The 15,250-nt window shown below is 44.3% G+C and overlaps 1 protein-coding gene across 6 annotated transcripts in view; it reads right to left on the minus strand.

The window, feature by feature from the left end:
- Window positions 1–1,898: 1,898 nt before the first annotated feature.
- The window catches only part of HS6ST2 (heparan sulfate 6-O-sulfotransferase 2), a 291,233-nt gene continuing 277,881 nt past the window's right edge, over window positions 1,899–15,250 (minus strand). For all 6 annotated transcript variants that reach the window (XM_060292150.1, XM_060292149.1, XM_030846521.2 and 3 more), the window contains one exon: window positions 1,899–5,048. In XM_060292150.1, coding sequence (XP_060148133.1) covers window positions 4,151–5,048 — 898 coding nt within the window. In that variant the 3' untranslated portion in view covers window positions 1,899–4,150. The remainder of the gene's footprint in view (window positions 5,049–15,250) is intronic.

Raw genomic sequence — 15,250 nt, forward strand, 5'->3', positions numbered from 1 at the left:
GGGCGAGAAAATAAATATTTTAGGTTTTCGGGCCATTAGATGTATGTTGCAACTGCTCCTGCCTCTGGGGTATGAGAACAGCCAGAGGAAATATGCAAAGAAAAGGGCATGGCCGTGTTCTAATACACTGTTATTTACAAAAGCAGGTGGAGAGCCACATTTGGCCCCAGGTCTGTCCTTTTGGGACCCCTGCTCAAACAGTGTCACTTGCACTGACAAACAGCTGATTTGCTTTGTCCTCAAGATAGTTTTCTCCTGCAGTTCTAAAGGCTAGTTCTGAAGGTCTGATTGATGTGTTATAAATTTACTTTAGGATTTTTGAGGTCTTGATCTAATTCCTTTGATGTTTAAAACTGTCAACTCACTTCACTTTGGCCATTTGAGAGATTAGGATTGCCTTATTCCACAATCCCATGGGGTTATATTTGGAGTCAGCATAACTGTGTCTTGTTAGACTCTTTAGAAAACACCTGGGCTTTGTTTATTTGCTTGGTTTAATCCCTAGTGAAGACAAGAGAGCAGTACTCCTCAGCACAGGGCAAGAAAGCTGGGAGTTGCATATCACCAGCCTGGACTACAATGTTGGTCTCTTCTGTGTCTCAGGCATGGGGAGAATGCAGTTGTCTAAAGCCTGTCCTGTGATGTTTTATGGCTCTTTTGGGCTACCTCAGTAGACCCTTTGCTCAGCTTCTGTGTCCAGAAGGATAGGGCAGGTTTTCAACATTTTCCCCACTTCAGTAAGTACTCTCCAAGAGTAGCCTCCTGGAGGGTAAAGGGAAATAATCTTTATTTCCTAAATATTTCAAGTTCTTGACCTCTACATTCCTGTTCACAGTTCCTCCCAAGGGGAAGCCATGGGACCCTTTTGCAGTCAGGACCTTTGACCACCCGATTATTGCTCAATGAACCGTTGATGGGCAGAATTTTTAAAGTATGAATAGCTTGCAGGCTGAGTATAGTTAAACCCCCCAAATTTTGTAGCTTTCTTCCCTCTAATCCTATGAACTGACATCTAAATTCTCTTTTGAAAAGGGCAAGAACAAATCATCCCCATCCATAGTCCTAACCATAAGTTTGTTTGGAAAGATATGTACATTGAATACAATTAGAGCATATTGTCTTCATAACTTTAAAAGCCAATACTTTAATGCTCACCTTTAACGTCTATCCTAGACAGAGGGGATAGATTAAAAAATAAAAGTGCTATTTTTCTTTTCAACATGTGCTTAGATGTGCGAGTATCTCCTTTAATAATTTTTAAATTAAAACACTCACATATTTCATTTGCATAGCATAATGGACTGAATGTTTGTCTCCACCAAATTCATATGTTGAAACTCTAATCCCAGTGTGATGGTATGTGGAGGTGTGGTCTTTGGGAGGTGATTAGGTCATGAGGGCAGAGCCCTCATGAATGGGATTAGTGCCCTTATAAGAAAAAGCCAGAGAGTTAGCTAGCTACTTTCTGTGATATGAGGACACAGCAAGAAGACAGACTTCTGCAACTGAGAAGAGGGCCCTCATCAGAACCCGACCATACTGGCCACCTGAGCTCAGACTTTCAGCCTCCAGAACTGTAGGAAATAAGTTTCTGTTGTTGATAAGCCACCCAGTTTATGGTATTTCGTTATAGCAGCCCAAGCTGACTAAAATGCACACTCAACTTTGTCTTTCATTGACAACTTTGTTTTATTCAAAGGAGGACATGCTGCGGGCTCCCAGAAGGAAGCACCCAAAATTAAGGCCATTTGGGTGTGCTAGATTAGAATGGCTCATCTCATTTCCATACCTGGTGGCTGAGAGGACGAAAAGAAACTCCTTGAGAAAAGAAAATTCTCTCTGTGATGTCATAATGTCTAGTGGCTGCAAACCTTGAAATCACGAAATTACTCAGAGCCTGTAATTTAAAGTTTATTTCATATCTATTGTTAAATTACACAAAAATCAGTGAATGGTTTGTAAAGCTACACCACTGGAAAGATGTTTACAGTCAAAATCATGGGATTTACATGATGGTGACCAAAATGTATATTTATAACGTCCCCTATATACAATAAATCAGTATAGACAGAGAAAATGCACTTAATCTCTGCAAACCATGCACACCACAGCAATAACACAAAATATTTTTTTCTGTAACAAGCTTTTCCACTGGCTCGGGCTTCAACCTGCTTTCCAGCAGTACCTATCAGTTTTAAGAGCAAACAATATCAATCAAAACAAAACAAAATTGAAATACCACAGTGATCTACAGAATCATTAGTTTAAAAACACAAAGTACACAAAATAGTTTCACTCTAAAACAGTTTGACTTCAAGATGTTTTGGATTTTGAAAATTTTTTTCCTTTCAGTTTTCCAGTTCTCAGATTCCCAGGACTGCGATACTGTCGGACAAAACAAAATTTAGATCTACTGATACAAGTGCAGAGTCAAGAACATTTATTTTTTAACCAAGTACCCAGCTTCTTGTCCAGCTTGTGGCCTTATTATTACAGATGAAACTAGATCATGCAAATGAGCAGATTGTACAAGATGTGACTTTATGGTCACACTTCTAAGCATGTCCCTCGTGAAAACATAAATGCCACTTCCAGTTGCCTTTTTGATTGACAGCCAGGGGCTTAGCATAAGTCCTTATGAAAGGATAGCAAAACCCGTAAAATGGAAACTGCCCAGAATCAGGATGCCTGCTTGCACGGTGGGTTACATCTTTCCTTGTGCCCTGCGCAATTCGCAGTTGATACCCTAAAAGTATTTCTGCACAGACTTCCAATACCAAATCACTTTCTTCAATCCATATGCTTCTGATGTTTAACCTTAATGCAGAACACTCCTGCCTTTTGTTTTCTCAAAACAAAACCTGGTACACGGTTCACCCAAAGTATGGAGGTAAAGCTTTTGGTGTTACTGAATAATGCTGACTATCCTAGTGCTTCTTCTAGCCTTGTTTTTTCTCTTGTAATTGTCTATACTCTGTCAACATGAAAAAGAACTAATGGGCTAGAAAATAGCCAGCCCAACTGGAAACATTACAATAAAAATGCACAAAAAGTAAATAACAATTCATTCACATTCAGGTTTAATTCTATCTGATCAAGAATAATAACTTGAGCAATATTTTAAGACACATTATCCTGTTCAAGAGTTTCTTGATAAGGACCTCACTACACAAACATTGATAAGACAATTCTACAGAAAGAAAGTCCCGACTTTAATCCAGGATTATATTATCACAATGAATTCAGCAACACACCATTTAGATGATGAAGAAAGATTCTAAAACGGGTTAGTTTGGAATGAGCACAACTCGGAGAAGCTTTAAAATGAATGAGAAGCAGTGCCAAAAAGAGTCCAGAATTGTTGAAATTACAGTGCCCAGAAATCATCTGGAAATTAGATCTTTGCATTGGTACTCCATTTGGAAAAAGTGTTTTATTTAATATGAGATACACCCTGTTTAAAACCTTTAAATAGTAGAAGGCAGAAAAAGTTTAAAATTTTAAACATCTCTGAAATAACAAGATATGAGTCCCGTTCTACTCGAAAGCCAATATTTTTACATAAAACTACCCATGTTTGGGAGAGAAGTTTTTCATTTTCTACAGTTTGGTAAACTCTACCATCAGTTTTTATTCTTTTAAAATAGATTCCTTGTTAAAATCAGAAGAAAATGAACAGTTTCGTGTTTAATTTTAGTTTCTTTTGTGTTATATTCATGCTTACCCCTGGAAAAAAATGTTTGCTTCCAAGACTGGGTTTCAACAGTGTATCATGAATAATGTAAAGTCCATTTCTTAGCTATAAGTTAAACGGCCATATTTTATGTTTTCATTTTGTCTCTATGACTAATTTAAGAACTTCTGAAAATATCTAAACAGCAATTTCTGATGAGTCTGGTTTGCCTTTTGGATTTTATAAATTCCCCATGAACAAAAAAGAAAAAAAAGACAATTTAATTACATATTGAAATTTGTTTTACCCACGCACAGTAGAACACTGAATTGAAAGGCAACTGTAAAGGCAACATCTTAACTTTTGTAACTTCCAAACTTAAGGAAGCAGGATGTGTTTGGACACTCTCATGTTTGAAGACTTGCCCTATTTTGACTGGCGCTTTGGGAGAAGTGTGCAAAAGCCTTTGGGAGCCATTTAGCGCCATTTCTCTACACTGCCTATGTAGTCATGGGTGCCATTGCTGGTGTTGCCATCGCTCTGCTCTTGGCCAGGGCTCTGCTTCTGGCTTTCCCAATTCTCCTTCGGGCTCGGATTCTGACCCGAGCTCTGAGTCAGATTCTGAATCAGATTCGGAATCAGATTCTGAGTCACATTCTGACTGGCATTTAGGTTTGGGGTCTGACTCGGATTCTGACTCGGATTCTGGCTCTGGCCCTGACTCTGGCTCTGGAAATGGGTCTGAAGGAACCTTCCCTTCAGAAATTTGCGTTGTTCCTGACGCTTCCGCCTAGCTTCCTGATGCTCTTTCTGCCTCATAAACTGATACCTTTGCAAAAAGAGATCCTTTGCATAGCTGTACAATTCCATATCCAGAAAATTCAGTCCCTCAATACGCTTTTGGATTTCCTCATTGATCTCTACGCTAGAGGCCCTAGTGGTGTTATATTGGGTAAACGGCGAAATAAAGTTCATGTTGAAGGTTTTCTCAAACAGATACTGGGTCTTCCGCTGAAACTCGGTGAGGCCGAAGAACGCCATGTGCTTCAGATTCGATTTGGCGCTTTCCAGGAGGACCTTGTTCCTCTGCTTTTCGGGCATGACCGACAGGTTGTAGCAGCCGACGAGGGTCAGGTCAGAAAGCATGCGCACCTGGCGGTTGTTGGCTAGGTTATAGGGACAGTCCATGAACTCTTTCAGGGGGCAGCCAGACCAGTCGTCTCCAGTGTAGCAGCTGGGCAGCTCTTCGGAGGTTGGGGGCCTTCCATCGCAGACATGTAGGGACGCTTTCCATGTCGCCCCTCTCTGGACATGCCTCCACTCACTCAGGTACCGGGACACTGGGTCACGGAGGATGGTGATGTAGTGGAAGTTCCTATGGACAAAGCACAAAGGCCAACGGTCAGGGATTCGGGTGACATAAGTGGAGTCCGGGAGGTGCATGGCATATGTGATGTTCACTGGTCAGGAAGGAAGGCAAAAGGGAAATGATGGCGATCTGGTGGCAGTTGTCCTGTGAACTGTGCTATCGTCCCCTCTCTGAGTCCCACTAGCCAGTCCAGAGAGCTCATTTTTCACCCAATTCGCTGGTACTGCAGCTAAAGCACTACATCCGCGGAAACTCCCCTCCCCTCCCCTCCTTTCCCTGCTTTTCTCTCTCTCCAGCCAATGACAAAGTCCTCCCAATGACCTCATTTATTTCATACTCCCCACCCCCAAACCCCCATTAACTGATCGTGAAACGGAGACTCAGTGGAAACACGTGATTTCACTGAAGTGATACGAAGTTGACAAGTGAGTTCAAGTTCTAATCTTTCTTACTAAATACACAAAAGCATTTTTCTAATATCTAGCCTAATCGGGATATCTTATTAAAGAACAAAACTTCATTGAAAGAGTGTGTGATATGATGCTTTTGATTCTGGCTGTTGTCATAACATCATGGCTCCTACGTGATGGCAGTGGAATGTGGAGATACGCAGCGCAGCCGGGGGGCCTCCAGTGACTAATGTGGTTAGTCACTGACTGAAATAGATATGGTAGCTGCCAATGGCATATATATAAGCTACTACCTTGGTTTCAGCCTTTGCTCACGTGCTAATATTCCCAGCAGAGGCAAGTTAACTCTATCAGCTCCAAAATGCCCCTTTTCTTTACTCACAGAAAGGACACCCTGATGTCAGCATGTGTGGAGGCTTTGCTGTGTGGCTGTCTTCAATTTAAAGCTGCAAACTGATCAAGTTCTTTGCTCAAATAGCAGACTAGGAAACATTGAAACCACACACCCACACACACCCATACATAGCAGGTGCATGCACACACGTGCACACCCCCCCCACACACACACCCCAGAAGCATCCCAGCTTATAATGTGATCAGGGAAAAGCAACTCAGCAGTTGTGCTTTCATAATAAATGAGCTTCCACTCACGTTCAGTGGATAAAGGATGAGGTCGTGGATGAGCCGGCCTATCGTGGAAGGAAGACAACAATAAACGCTGAATATTAACATTTAGTTTCTGAAAAGAAACCTGGGGAATGGCTTGCAGCTTCTCTGAAGTTTATTCATTCCCATCTGAGGGATGGTGGTTCTCTGAGTCTGGTGGCTGATATCCTCTGAGCAGACTCTCCTCCTAAGTCTTGGGCTTTGAGCAACGAAGGCACCTTGGGATCTATAGCCCGTGTGCCTGTTCCGTGCATGGTGTTTCCTCTGCCTGGCGTGACCTTCCTTCTTTAACTGAAAATTCTAGGCATCCTTCGAGTTCCAGTCCAAGTACTATCTCTCCTCTGAGCAAATGTATCCCACCCCTTGCTGCCAGCCATCACCTCTTCCTCAGTGTCACTTCCACACTTGAACCTTTGTGAAAACACTTTTGATACTGAATTGCAATCAGTTGTTTGTATTTCTGCTTAAACTAGGTTTTCCAGGGCAGGGGCTTTAGGCATTCTTCTCCAGCTCTCATCTCGTCCATTTCAGCTTTGTACCAGGCACAAAGCAGAATCTCCACAACTCCTTTAATTACTTCTTTAATGAACTATCTCGGGAAGAGGGGGGAAGAGTTTGGAACTGGGAAGGCCATGCCTCATTATATTAAAAACTCTGGAGAATCTAAGTGTCTGGCAAAAATTATAGAAAATTTAAAAAATCACCTTCTATGATTTTCTGGCATAAACAAGCATGGGGCACAGGAGAAGCATTGGGGAGTGAGGCCGGAGAGGGGGCCAAGACGACCTTCACCTCTCTCAGTGCTTTTCCTGGGACCTGACTTTGCTGGTGCCACTCAAATTCATCTCTGTAGAGACCCACTGCTAACGAGTAGCAGCTTTTGTTCCCCAGTAGCCGCCTTGACCAACAAAGGTGACTGCTGTTCCCATGGGCTCTGCCCTTCCACTCCTAGCTTTGGTATTCATTCATTCATTCCTTCAGTACGGATTTATCAAGCCTTTATGCTAGGCCTGAGGCCATAGCTTTGTGGCAATTAGTCTGCTTATTTGGAAAAAAAAAAGACATTTATGAAGTGCAGTGACACATTTGGATTAGTCTTTCAACCAGCTTTTCCAGGCATGCATCATAAATGGGTGTTTTAAACCCCCATGATGGAGTCACCTTCATGCTCAGCTGACAGTCCTCTGCTTTACTGGTTTAAGCCTACAGTGACATCTTCCGGTAAATTCTAGAGTGCACCCCTGTGCAAGCCTGCGGTTCTCCTACCTAAAATCTCTCCCTTGTCCTTCAGAGTAGACAGATCGCAACCAGCAGGGTTAGTGTCTGGATCAAAGCACCATCCCCATGTGGAGAGAGAGAGAGGCAGCACAGGAAGGCAGAGGCAGACATTCACAGACGCTCTCATGTTATGGATGTGCGACTCCTCCCAGATGAAGGTCTCCTAGTGCCGTTATGAGAGGAGAGCCGTCCAAGGTGCGCAGCCTCGGTCTCCACACTGTAGGGATTATCACAGCAGCAGAGAAATTAGAGGCGTCTACACGCGTGCACGCACACGTGCTAGTGATGAGAGCTGCCCTCCACTCAGATGCCAATAGCTCTGGAGAGTCAGTGATTGCCAGCAGCCCCCTTCTTCCAGGGAAAATAGGCCCGGGGTGCCAGACTGCCTCAACTGGAAACACTTGATGCTGCTTGGAAAAAGATCCCCTGGATGAAAAGGAAGATCCGCTGAAGGGTGGGTCTCCAAGACTGTCCAGTGGCCTCCCAAATGGCATAGTGTGTTGGAGGTGGGAAGGCAGGTGAGAATAACCCCTGGAAGTTTTTGTTGGGCAAAGGATCGAGGTTGCTTATTATTCTGAGTGAAGAGCTGTCAGGGAAATGTCAGAGAAGCCGTCTCCCCACCCAGAGCAACTGAGGATATGAAAGCCCAAGCCAATGGCGCAGTGAGTGGAGAGGCAAATAGGCACAGAAACATGGGTGGCACTCTTCCAGAGCTCAGTTCTGTTCAAGCACCTGTGTGCCTGGCACTGAGAGAGGTCCTGGGGATGCCTAGAGGGCTAAGACTCTGGGGCCCCTAGCGGAGCATTCCATTCTAATGTGCTATTAATGACTGGAGCAGGGACAAGGCACAAAGAAAGCACCTTGCAGTGATTCTCAGCCTAGTCTAATGATAGAGGAAGAGTTTCTGTAGTTTTATTTTGAAAAACAAGGAAGAATTAGATGAGGCAAAAAGAGCAGAATGGAGTATGAGGCAGAAAGGTCAGCATGAGCAAAGGCACAGAGGCATAAACTAGCCTGCTGTGTGTGGAGGAAGGGCACAGGAAACATCTTACTGGGAATTACGGGCCAGTGACCGGAATGGAGGATGGAGAGGTAGTTACGGACCGGGTCGTGGAAGGCCTCAGATGCCACATTAAAGAAGTTAGATTTCTGGGAATTCCCTGGTGGTCCGGTGGTTAGGACTCCACGCTTTCACTGCCGAGGGCCTGGGTTCAATCCCTGGTCAGGGAACTAAGATCCCACAAGCCACGTGGCATGGCCAAAAAGGAAAAAGAAAAGAATTAGACTTCTGAAGGCAACAAGGAGGCCTTTTTAAAGGGTTTTAGGCAAGGGAGTAACATGATGAGGTCTGCGTTTTAGAAAGATCACTGTATATGGTGTGTGGAATTGGGGAAATGAGTTGAGGTTACTATAGAAAACAAGACAGAAGAAGAGGGAGCAGACTAGAGAGATTTAGGAGGTCAAAGTAACAAGACTTAGTGACAAAATGAATATAGGGGAGAGAGAGAAGGAGGGGTAAGGAGGCCTCCCAGTCTCTGGCTGAATGGACAGATAGAGCCTCAGACAGTGATCTGGGCTTCAGACGTGGAGTTGTCAGCAAAACGTGGTAGTTTCAGACCTTGAGGACTTACTTAGGATCGGTTTTTAATTCCACAAGTGTGGCTTCAGGTATTTGAAGACAGCATTCCAGTACCCCGAGGTTTCTTTTCTTCATGCTAAATATGGTTTTCAACTGTTCTCTCCACTGCTTCAGGTCCCCTCACTACCCTTTTGTTTGCCTCTGAATATATTCCACTTTATTGGAACATGCCCTCTAGGCACAGTCTGACAAGGAACAAGTAGGGACAGTCTACTTCCCCCCTCATTCTTGACACCATTTCTCTTCACGTGGCCTCATCAGCCTTTCTGGCAGACGTGCCACAGCACTGACACGCTGTCAACGACCTTCTTGCATTCTTTTACACACAGGCCATTTGGAAACCCAATCTCCTTTGTCCAGAACCGATGCAGGTTGTTTGTGGCCCTGTTTAACTTCTTCTTGGTAGAGGAAGTCTAAGCCTGTCAAAACGCATCTGGATTCTGATCATATCGCCCAATATCTTCACCATATCTTCTTTTCTTCTGGCAATGCCTGGATCCAGGCATTGATTAAAACAGAACAAGATGCAGGTGAGAGCAGATCTTTGGTAGCTGCTGGAAATCTCCCTTCGAGTTGACATAAACCCGAAGGGTGCTGCTGAATGGTCTGATTTAATTTTAAACGAGTGAGCCAAGCTCAGCCACAGAAAAATCACACTCAGCCTGTTTCAGTTAGTATGTTTCAGTTAGTATGTTTCAGTTAGTAGTGATTGGACAGGAATATCTTGTGACCAACTATGTCATTTCATTAAGATGACCAGGTGTCACATCTTTACAGTCATGACTCCCCCTCAGTTACCCGAGTTGACCCCCTCAGTTACCCAAGTCGATTTAAAGACCATTGTTTGGTGCCTTTGTATGCCCATGGTTTCTCGACAGGCAGGACACAGTGAAAGGTTTGCCACCCTCTACAAGTCTAGGCCAACTTTTATGTGTCATTGGTAAGCAATTGTGGAAAAACAGCAAAGAAGAAAGAGCTGTCCAAGCAAGAAACCTGGAGGCCGTCTTTGACTTCTCTATCTCACTTACCTCCAACGTCTGAATTTTCCCTGAGTCCTGCTGATTCTAGTTCTTAAGAGCTCACAAATCCATCCTTTTACCACTGCCTGGAGTTAGGCACTCATCACGTCTCTACTCAATCACTGCATCAGCGTCCTGGCCACCTCCTTGTCTCCAGCCTCACATCCATTCCACACCCCCATATGGCACGCATCTGACCTACCACTCCCTAGTTAAGACCTCTTAATGGCTCCCTATCAATTATGACATGAAGTTCAAGCTCTTCCACATGCCAGACACAGCCTTGTGGGACCTGGCAACAACATTTCTTTCTCTCCAGCCTTATCTCTACACAAGTCTTTCTCAACCATGTGTCATTTTGCATCGCCCCCTCCACTTCCCTTCCCTGACTCTAGGACCTTTGGAAATATCTGGAGACATTTTGGTTGTCACAACTGGGGGTCAGGTGCTACTGGCATCTAGTGGGTTGAGTCTAGGGATGCTGCTAAACAGCCTACAATGCAGACTATTGACTAATTATCAGTAGTGCCAAGGTTGAGAAACCCTACTCTATACGCTACATTCCAAGTATGCAAATGTAATCTTAATATTCCAAATTGGTCCCAGGCAAAGATCCTACAGGCCCTTTTCCTTTGTATATGGAGTGCCTACTCTTTGGAAGGGCTTCGATCTGTCCTTTGTACGTTACCTGGAAACCTCCAAGACTCAACTCTCCAAAGATTGCCTTTTCCACTTTCCTTGACCTTCCTGGGCAGAGTTAACTGCCCTGGTATTCCTCTGTTCCAGCTGTGCTGGTATTCTCCTATTGTGGCATTTATCACCATGGGCTGTGATAGTCTAGTGATTTGTCTGCTTCACCCATTGGACTATGAGCTCTGGAAGGGTAGGGAGTGAGTAGCATTTATCAACATGAGCTCCTCGGGGCCTGGCACAATGTTTGACATAAAATAAGTGATTAATAAAAGATTGTTGAATGAATGGCTGTAGCAGAAGCAGCAGAGCGTACCATGAGCTAATGGGAAAATGCCTATCATTTTCTTTGATAAGGAAAAACCACTAGATGTCAGTATTAAATAACAGATATACCATTTTACACCTGTGCCGGAACATTTTAAGGCGCTTTAGCTATGAAGGAGATCTAGTTATATTTAGCAGTTGTCCCTGGCTTTCTGTGTAGTAGCCCAATGTTAAAGAAGGCTGGGAAGTTTAAGGATATTAAGAGTAAGTAAATGGATAAAAACAAGAACCATACAGTTTTCATTTTCGTTGAAAGAGATTATTCTGAAATAAGTACCTGAGTTCTAAGTCACAGAATTCGAGACTTGGCAGAGCAAGGAGAAACCTTTGAGATGGCAAATCATCTAAATCAAAGTCTTCACTTTACAGGTGAAGAAATCAAGGTCCTGAGAGGCAAAGATTTGCCCACAAGTCACAAATTGCAAGTAGCTCTTGGGAATCAACCCAACTGCAAGGAATATTCCTGGGCTGAAGGCCTGTATTTTTAGTAGCTCCTGTCTTTGTGTCGGTTGATTACCTAGGATGGCACAATAAACCGTGCCTGGAAGAGCCCACTGACCCTCAAGAAGGGGAAGCATCTGACTGCAGAGAGCAGGCATTTCCTTACACCAACTGCATAGCCAGGAGCTGAGAGCCTTCGTGCCTGGCACTTACACATTAACTCCCAACAATACTGTGAATCAGATATTATTATTCCCATTTTGAGGATGAAGAAGCTGAGACTAACAGATATGATTTGACCCAGTGTCACAAGTTAAAGTAGGGATGCTCAGACACGAACCAGTTTCTCTTTGACTCTAGAACCTGGATTCTTCCCATCCTACTGCTGGGACACAAACCTAGGACTTCTGCTCCTATGAACAAGCTAAGGAAGTGGTTCTCAAATTGCGGCCCCAGAATCAAGCATCATCATCAGCATCACTTCATAAATTGTTAGAAATTCACATTCTTGGGTCTACCCACTGAAGCAGAAACTCAGGGGCTGGAGCCTAGCGATCTGTTTTAACAAGCCCTCTGGGAAATTCTGATGCACGTGTGCTCGAGTATGAGAACCACTGTCCTAGGCATGTGGCTTCAGATATCAAAAGTCCCTCAGAGATCCCAGGAGTGCCCAGAGTGTGGACAAGTGACCCCAAGAGGAAAGAGCATGACAAAACAAGTCTAAGGATGCCCATTGCTGTCCAGGGAAAGCCCAGGGAACTTGGCCTGAGCAAAGTTATGAGGATTATGCTGTAAACATTTACTTTCCTTTAAGGCCACTGGTTCACAAAAGGCCACAATAAGGTTTTTCCTGCACCACTCAAAGTGGAAATAAATATTAAAGCCATTTTTTAATGGAAGAAGACCAGTAAAACTGTACAAGTTAAGGTCATAGGAGTGATCAATAAAAAGTTAATTTAAGAAAGGAAACAAATTCTTAGCCCAAATCAATAGGACTGAACATTTTGGTATACCTGTAGCTTCGTTTTGTGTTTTATTTTTAAAGTTCAGCCTTTGCACATCTTATTCTTGGAGTAATGATGAGTGGTACAGAAATAAGAACTGTGGTTGGTGGTCCTAAGTAGACTTGGGAGGGGGGCTGTACATGACGTTGGGTCGTTAATGCCGAAGGTCTGGTCCCCTTCCTTGGTTAGTGATGTCTAAACCAACTGCACGGGTCCTCCCATTGCATGTAAACAACTCGGTCAAAGCAAGGAGGATGGCTTGCAGATCAAACAACATTAATATATGAACACAGATGAAACGAAAGTATAGTTAAATGATTCAAAGGCAAATATGCCTCTGATGCGATTGGATCCCCCAAGCCCTGGGGTTACCATTTTAACTGCTTTTCTTGTGCGACTCATATACCAGCAGTCCCCAAAGAGGAGTCCCAGAAATGCTGTGATCAGCAGTGGCAGCAGCCTCATAAAAGAAGTGTGGAACTTGGGACTTCCCTGGTGGCGCAGTGGTTAAGAATCCGCCTGCCAATGCAGGGGACAAGGGTTCGAGCCCTGGTCCGAAGATCCCACATGCCGCAGAGCAACCAAGCCCGTGCGCCACAACTACTGAGCCCGTGTGCCACAACTACTGAAGCCCGTGCACCTAGAGCCCATGCTCCTCCACAAAAGAAGCCACCGCAACGAGAAGCCCGCGCACCGCAATGAAGAGTAGCCCCCGCTCGCCACAGCTAGAGAAAGCCCGCACGCAGCAACGAAGACCCAACGCAGCCAAAACAAATCAATTAATTAATTTTAAAAAGAACAGTGAATTCTCATGGCCTTTAAAAAACTTTTTTTAAAAAGAAGTGTGGGACTTGAAGAGGGGACAACTTTGAAGTGGGTGGATGCTCATTTAGATGTGTTGTCTTTGGTACATTTGTCAAAACAGTCTTGTGGCTTAGTAGTCATGTTCGGTCTAGTGAGAAGAGTGAGCCCTTACAGTCACGTAAAGTGCATTACTTACGATCACTTGATTGTCTTCACAACACTAGGAAGACCTAAATGATCTGGATGCTGAATTTCTCTCTTTTTCTCCTTCAAGCTGATGCTCACAACTAGGCCAGGCTCTCCCGGGCAACCCAGGAGAGGTGGGGAAAAGGACCAATCCTTGGGAGCCCACTGATCTATAAGACAACCACGACTTTCACTGGCTCTTTGAATGGGTTGACTTAGAGTCCTTAGTGGTACACAGGCATTCCAGGAAAAGCATCTACTGGACATAAAACCAACTCGGAAAAGGCTGAAGTTCTCACACCCCCCAAATAAGCCATCCAGTTCTCCTTGCAGGGAGTTTTCTGCTATTCTTCACACCTCACCCAAGGGAGCAGTTCTGTGTATGTAAAATAACACCTTAATCAATGCCTTAATTAATTGCTTTTCCCCCCCTCTGGTTAACTGAAGGTTAGCCTGTGTGTATTGTGAGGGAACATTCAACGAAGCACAAATGGGATTTCCTTAAACAGAAGGATGTTTTTCTATGCCATTCTTCTTTTCTTTCTTTTACAAGGCAGGAGAATGATGGTTTCTTATTTGGTGAAAGGGAAGAAAAGAAGATTTCTTATGTCTGTAAATTCAAACCCAACGTGGAACTCTTCACACAATAAGTCCTGGTGATATTTACTTCTTTTTAAAGGAAATCTAGCTCTCCTCCTTCCCAAAGCCCGGTAGGCTCCAAAGTACATAAATCTAAGGACTTTTGCAAACAGTGAGAAAGCTGAGATTTTTAACAAGATGTGAAATTCCAAGCTTTATGACCCATAAGTTACCAGACTTCACCCAGAGTCCATGCAACTGCTTGGCAGCATGAAAAGTTTTGCAGCTTACACTGCCCCCTGAAATGTTCTGCATTCTAAAATTACTCTGTGAGTCTCGGATCATTAATACTCAGTGTGGTTCTGAGGTGGAAAGAACTTTTAGAGAAAAACCCTTTCAGTGTGAAGGGGTATGATCTATCTATGTCCCATGGAGACCAGTTCTGCCACTGATTAACAGACTCAGGCTTCCTGCCTTCTCCCTCCCCACATGGTATTTCTCAGCTTCCTGAGTGTTTCCATGTGGCATCCCCCTGGCAAACTGTCATCCCCTGACGGTTGGCATCTGGGGCAGCCAGGGAGAGGGGTTGGTTTTCTTCCTTCCTCCAAAAGAGCGGGCAGAGGTGAAAAGGGGTAAACTTCACCCCCCAGGGGACAGGAGGAAGTCGGGACAAATGTCTAAATGCCTCCCCTGGGACCACCATGGCTGATGCCTTGCTATTTGGATAAGCGACCTTGGTATCTCTTGTCGTGGGTGTCAGTGAAGATAAAATGGGTGATATATATAAAGTTCTTGGAACCGAGCTTGGAAGCCAGCACCGCACAAATGTTAGTTACTATTGTTGTCATTGTTATAACTGTTGTTGCTGTACAGATTAGGGTATTCAGCTAAAAGATGTTATCCAGTCCTCCTAAAATCACAAAGCTGGCTAATGACTGTCTGTCAGGTCCGTGTGACTCCTGAGCCCAGACTCCTGCCCTCCGCCCTGGCTGATGGTGCCCTATTTGGTCTTTGGCCAGGTGTATCTGAGCCTGCAGCTGGCGTGCTCTCTCTGGGTTGTACATCCCCACTTGGACCTGGGCACTGAGCACAGCCTAAGGAGCTACAGGCCAAGGGCACAACTGGCCTGGCCAGAGCAGGAAGTTTCAGGAGGAGGGCGGTTGGA

This window comes from Globicephala melas, chromosome X, assembly GCF_963455315.2.
Source record: "Globicephala melas chromosome X, mGloMel1.2, whole genome shotgun sequence".
Classification (NCBI taxonomy): Eukaryota; Metazoa; Chordata; class Mammalia; order Artiodactyla; family Delphinidae; genus Globicephala; species Globicephala melas.